General features: G+C 58.3%; 1 protein-coding gene across 1 annotated transcript; it reads right to left on the bottom strand.

Annotated features, from left to right (window-relative positions):
• Positions 1–1,865: 1,865 nt before the first annotated feature.
• LOC147965480 (uncharacterized) lies at positions 1,866–4,304 on the bottom strand. The gene is made up of 3 exons (XM_087530475.1): positions 3,240–4,304; positions 2,718–2,861; positions 1,866–2,627 (listed from the first exon to the last, which is right to left on the bottom strand). The coding sequence occupies exons 1-3, from the start codon at positions 4,302–4,304 to the stop codon at positions 1,866–1,868; spliced, it is 1,971 nt and encodes a 656-aa protein (XP_087386601.1).
• Positions 4,305–6,358: the final 2,054 nt, after the last annotated feature.

Here is a 6,358-nt window from a genome sequence, read left to right as displayed (position 1 = left end):
TAGTTGATGCTAGTTGGTTTATTTGGTGGAAGATCATATGTTCAGATCCTATATGCATATTATTACCCCTCTGATTATGAACATGAATATGCTCTGTGAGTAATTACGTTTGCTCCTGAGGACAAGGGAGAAGTCTTGCTATTAGTAGTCATGTGAATTTGGTATTCGTTTGATATTTTGATAAGATGTATGTTGTCTAGCCTCTAGTGGTGTTATGTGAACGTCGATTACATAACATTTCACCATTATTTGGGCCTAGAGGAAGGCATTGGAAAGTAATAAGTAGATGATGGGTTGCTAGAGTGACAGAAGCTTAAACCCTAGTTTATGCGTTGCTTCGTAAGGGGCTGATTTGAATCCACATGTTTCATGCTATGGTTAGGTTTACCTTAATACTTTTGTTGTAGTTGCGGATGCTTGCAATAGAAGTTAATCATAAGTGGGATGCTTGTTCAAGTAAGAACAGCACCCAAGCACCGGTCCACCCACATATCAAATTATCAAAGTATCGAACGCGAATCATATGAACGTGATGAAAACTAGCTTGACGATATTCCCATGTGTCCTCGGGAGCGCCTTTCCTATTATAAGAGTTTATTCCGGCTTGTCCTTTGCTACAAAAAGGATTGGGCCACCTTGCTGCACTTTATTTACTTTTGTTACTCGTTGCTCGTTACAATTTATCCTATCACAAAACTATCTGTTACCACTTATTTCAGTACTTGCAGAGAATACCTTGCTGAAAACCGCTTATAATTTCCTTCTGCTCCTCGTTGGGTTCGACACTCTTACTTATCGAAAGGACTACGATAGATCCCCCATACTTGTGGGTCATCAGTGGCGACCGAGCCGGCCAGCCCCTGAGCCCCCAGGTCAAGCGAGTCGGACCGGTGGTCGGGTTCAGTGGTATAGTGATGCAAGAAAAATAGGGACACAATAAATTGGTCGACAAAAGGCAGCCCCCGAGTCTCTTCGGGGACCCCATAGTTTCATGCGTTTACAAAAGGTGTCGATACATACGCTCGTGCGGCTAACTGTAAAACGGACGGAGGAGTTCCGCGTTCCATGGCCGGGTCATTTCTTCATCGGCGGTGTCCCTCTTGCGCTTCCTTGACTTGCGTGTGTCGATGAGGTAGTAGGCGTTGCGGTCGCGCAAGGCCTTGCTCGTGATGAATGGACCCTCCCATGGAGGGGACAACTTGTGCTGGCCTGCCTGCTCTTGGATGAGTCGGAGGATGAAGTCGAGGGGCTTGATTTTCTTGCTGTGGTAGTGCCTCAGGCCTTGCTGGTAGATGGCGGAGTGACTGAGCGCTAGGAGGCGTGCTTCTTCGAGCAGGTCGCCGCCATCCTCGCGGGCTTCTCTGGCTTCGGCTTCGGTGTACGTCGCGACGCGCGGCGAGTCGAACTGGACGTCGGTCGGGATTACGGCTTTGGCTCCGTAGACAAGGAAGAACGGGGTGAACCCGGTCGACTGATTCGGCGTGGTGCATAGACTCCAGAGAACGGCTGGCAACTCGTCAACCCATCTGCCGGGTGAGCGGATGAGCGGCTCGACGAGTCGCGGCTTGACGCCGGACAGGATGAGTCCATTGGCCCGCTCGACCTGCCCGTTGGACTGCGGATGCGCAATGGAGGCTAGGTCGAGGCGAATGCCGGAGACGGAGCAGTATTGTTCGAGCGCGCCCTTGGCAAAGTTGGTGCCGTTGTTGGTGATGATGCTGTTTGGCATGCCGTAGCGCACTGCTATGTTCTTGATGAACCGGACGGCTGTTGGCCCGTCCAGTTTCTTGATTGGTCTTGCCTCAATCCACCTGGTAAATTTGTCCACTGCCACCAGCAAGTGCATCATGCCGCCTCGAGCGGTTTTAAAGGGTCCCACCATGTCGAGTCCCCAGACCACGAAGGGCCAAGCGATCGGTATGGTGCGGAGTGCCGACGCCGGGTGGTGGCTGGTGGCTGTGTTTGCTGAAGCGCTGGCATCCCTCGCACTTGAGGACGAGCAACTCGGCATCTTCGAGGGTCATGGGCCAGTAGAAACCGTGGTGGAACGCTTTGGCCACCAGGGATCGTGATGCGGCGTGGTGGCCGCACTCGCCCTGATGTATGTCGCGGAGGATGTCGATGCCCCGTTCCTGCTCGACGCAGCGCTGGAACATGCCAGTGGAGCTGCGCTTGACAAGCTCGTTATTGATGATGCTGTAGGCGGATGCCCGAAGCTGCACTTGTCGACCTTCGGTCTCGTCCATGGGGATAACCCCGTTCTCCAAAAAATTTGATATTGGAAGGGCCAAAGATGGAGCCGTAACCATGGAGAAGACGGCCACCGGGGTGGATTCCGAGTCGGCAGCCCCCGAGCCGGGTTGGGCAGTCCCCGGGTCGGGTATGGCGACGGCCGGGTCTGGGACGAGGGTGGCCGGGTTGAGCTGAGCAGCCCCCGGGCCGGGTTGAGGTGCGGCCAGGTCGTCTGGAACATGGATGGACTCAAAGTCCGGTGATGGCTTGACGGACGGCTTGCGCAGGTGCTCGAGGGAAACGCCGGACGGGATGGCTTGTCGTGATGGGGCGATCTTGGCGAGCGTGTCGGCTGCTTTGTTCTCCGCACGCAGGACGTGGAGGAACTCGCATCCCTCGAAGGATCCGGATAGCTTCTAGACAAGGAAGCGATAGCTTGCCATGTTGGGGTCGCGGGCGTCTCATTCACCGGAGCACTGCTGCACCACTAGGTCCGAGTCGCCGTAGCACAGGATGCACCGGATGCTGAGTTCCTTGGCAAGCCGGAGGCCATGCACAAGGGCTTCATACTCGACGACGTTGTTGGAGGCGGCGAAGTGGATCTCGAGCTCGTAGCGGAGTCGGTCGCCCTTCGGGGATGATAGTACAATGCCAACCCCTAAGCCGAGTCACATCTTGGACCCGCTGAAGTGCATGCGCCAATGCGTCGAGTCAGGAGGCGGCGACAAGTACTGGGTCTCAGTCTAGTCGACGAGGAAGTCGGCCAGGGCTTGAGACTTGATCGTGGTGCGGGGCTCGTAGAGAATGGTGTGGCCGGCTAGCTGGATCGCCCACTTGGCAACCCGGCCAGAGGTGTCCCGACACCCGATGATTTTTCTGATAGGCGTCGTGCTGACCACGGTGAGAACGTGCTCTTGGAAATACTACTTCACCTTCTTGGCGGTGAGGTACACGCCGTAACACATTTTCTGGTAGTGCGGGTAGTTCTGCTTGGAGTTGGAGAGCACCTCGCTTAGGTAGTAGACTGGGCGCTGGACGGCTTGGATCTTGCCCTTCTCTGGTCGCTTGACCACCAGCACCGTGCTGACCGCCCGCGAGGTCGCGGCTATGTACAGCAACAGTGGCTCCTTGTCGGTCGGCGCTGCCAGGACCGGTGCGGTGGAGAGCATGCGCTTGAGGTCTTGGAAGGCCTCGTCTGCCTTGTCGTTCCATTCGAACGGGCTCATCTTCTTCATTAGCTGGTACAGGGGCAGCGCCCTCTCGCCTAGCCGGCTTAGAAACCGGCTGACCGAGGCCAAGCATCCGGTGAACTTCTGGACGTCATGCAGCCGAGCCGGCTTGCGCATGCGCTTGATGGCCTTGATGTTCTCCGGGTTCGCCTCAATGCCGCGTTCCGAGACGAGGAAGCCGAGTAGCTTCCTGGCCGGAACGCCGAAGACGCATTTTTCCGGGTTAAGCTTGACCTTGTATTTGCAGAGGTTGGCGAATGTTTCCTTCAAATCGTCAAGGAGCATGAGGTGCTGCTTGGTCTTCACCACAATGTCGTCCACATACACGTGGATATTGCGGCCGAGCTGCGGCGGCAGGCATTTCTGCATGCAGCGCTGGAAGTTGGCGCCGGTGTTCTTCAAGCCGAACGACATGGTGATGTAGCAATACGGCCCAAAGGGCATGATGAAGGACGTCTTCAGGGTGTCAGCCGGGTCCAGCTTGATCTGGTGGTAGCTGGAGTAAGCGTCCAAGAAGGACAGGAGCCCACACCCGGCGGTCGAGTCGATGACTTGGTCGATCTGTGGGAGGGCGAACGGATCCTTGGGACATGCCTTGTTGAGGCTAGTGTAGTCGATACGCATGCGCCAATTCTTGTTCTTCTTCAGGACGAGGAATGGATTGGCTAGCCACTCGGGGTGAAACACTTCCATTATGAAGCCGGCCGCGAAAAGCTTGGCGACCTCTTCACCAATGGTTCTCCTCTTTTCTTTGAAAAATCGTCGTAGGGGTTGACGGACAGGCTTTGCGTCCTTGCCAACGTGAAGTTTGTGCTCGGCGTACTTCCTCGGGATACCCGGCATGTCCTTGGGGGTCCATGCGAAGATATCCCGATTCTCATGGAGGAAGTCGATGAGCTCGCCTTCCTATTTGCTGTCGAGGCGGGCGCCTACGACAACGTACTTGCTGCAGCTGGGGTCTTCTGGGTTGAGCTTCTCTTTCTTGATCTCCTTGGAGGGCTTGAAGGCGGCCTCGTCGGCCGGTTCCGAGGTCGGGATCGACGCGGCGGAGGCCTCGCCTGCCAGGGCGACGATCCGGTCGAGCTGGCGCAGCTCCTCGGCAATGACCAGTGACTCGGCCAACTTGGCGTCGTCTCGGGCGCACTCCAGGGACTTGCGGTAATCGCCGGCGATGGTGATGAGGCCCTTGGGACCCGGCATCTTCATATTCAGGTACGCATAGTGGGGAACTGCGATGAACTTGGCGACCGCGGGCCGTCCCAGCAACGCGTGATACGTGCTGGACAGGTCCACCACCTCGAACCCGATCTGTTCGCGCCAGAAATGGCTACTGTCACCGAACAGGACATCTAGCTAGACCCGGCCAATGGGGGAGCAGGAGAGGCCTGGCACGATGCCGTGGAAGATCGTTCGGGTTGCCTCCAGGTCCTCGGCCTTGAGGCCGAGCTTGGTCATCGTGTCGCGGTAGCGGATGTTGATGTTGCTGTTGTCGTCGATGAGGACTCGGGAGAACTTGCATGTGCGCCGCGCGATGATGGTGGGGTTGAGGACGAGGGCATAACCACCCGGACTCGGCATGACTGCCGGGTGCTCCTCCCGGGTCCAGGTGATCGGGCGATCCGACCAATGCATGAACTCCGGCTTGGCCGGGCGATGGTGTTCACCTCCTGCTGGAGGAGGCGCTCGCTGCACTTGTCATCGCCAAGGCTGGTGAAGACGACGTAGGCCGTGTTCTGGTCCGGGTAGGCGTCGTCGCGCATCGCGCCGCTAGCTGGAGGTGGCGGTGGAGGCGGAGGCGGCTGTCCCACGCGTGGGGCCGGAGCCAGAGGGCGCGGCACGTCGCCCCTCATGATGTGCTTGGTGATGGCGCACTGCCGAAGCGTGTGCGTGGAGGGTTTCGCGCCGCTGTGGTGCTTGCGGGGGGTGTCGATCATCTCCTCGAAGCTCATGGCAGGTTGCCATGCCGTCTTGCTGGTTTGCCGGTGCTTCGCCACCGGGTCCGCCGCGGGCTCGGCGTCCGCGACGAGCCGGTTGTCGCGACGCGGCGCCGGCTGGTCGGCCTTGCGCTTGTTATTCTGGTGATGCTACTGTCGGCTGCTTTCTCCGGCCAGCTTTGGAGAGGGAATCGGCTTTTCCTTGCCGGCTTCGTTCAGCGCCACCTGGATCTTCATGGCGGAGTCGGTGTTGGCATACTTGTCCGCCGTCACCATGAGCGCGGCCATGGTGGTCGGCTCGGAGCGTAAAAGCTTGTGCTTGAGGAGGGTGCCATCTCGGCACCCGTTGACGAAGTACTGGATCGCCTGGACTTCATGGACGCCCTCGCAGCTGTTCTGGAGCTCGGTCCAGCGTGCGAGGTACTCGCGACCGGTCTCCGTAGGCCCCTGCATGCACATGGCGAGCTGGCTAGGGCGGCCGGGTCACTTGTAGGTCCCTGTGAAGTTGCGGATGAAGGCTTCCTCGAAGTCCACCCACGTGTTGATGCTGCCCATCGGCAGGCTGTTCAACCATGTGTGGGCCGACCCTTGGAGCATGAGCGGTGTGTAGCGCACGGCGAGACGACGATTGGCACCGGTGATGCCAATGGTCGTGGTGTAGTCGGTGAGCTAGTCTTCTGGCTTCACCGTCCCGTTGTACTTGGGGGTGTCGCGGGGGAGCATGAATCCTTTGGGGAAAGGCTCCTCCCGGATGCGGGGGCCGAAGCACGACGGCCCGATAGCGCCGCTTTCCTCCATCTCCAGGGAGCGAGCGAGCCGATCGAGGCGGTGGCGAGCGTCGGCGTCGTCGATGGCGCGCGGGCCGAGTCGACTTGCGGCCAGGCCACGAGGGGCCGGGTCAGTTGGAGCCGGACGCCGGCCATGCTGGCCGGGTCTGCGCTGGATCTCTAGGACGGGCTCGTC

The sequence above is a fragment of the Triticum urartu genome, chromosome 6A, assembly GCF_056163025.1.
Source record: "Triticum urartu cultivar PI428250 chromosome 6A, HENAU_Tu73, whole genome shotgun sequence".
Classification (NCBI taxonomy): domain Eukaryota; kingdom Viridiplantae; phylum Streptophyta; class Magnoliopsida; order Poales; family Poaceae; genus Triticum; species Triticum urartu.
The sequence above is the reverse complement of the archived record's forward strand: the minus strand, read 5'-3'. Positions and strand labels throughout refer to the sequence as shown.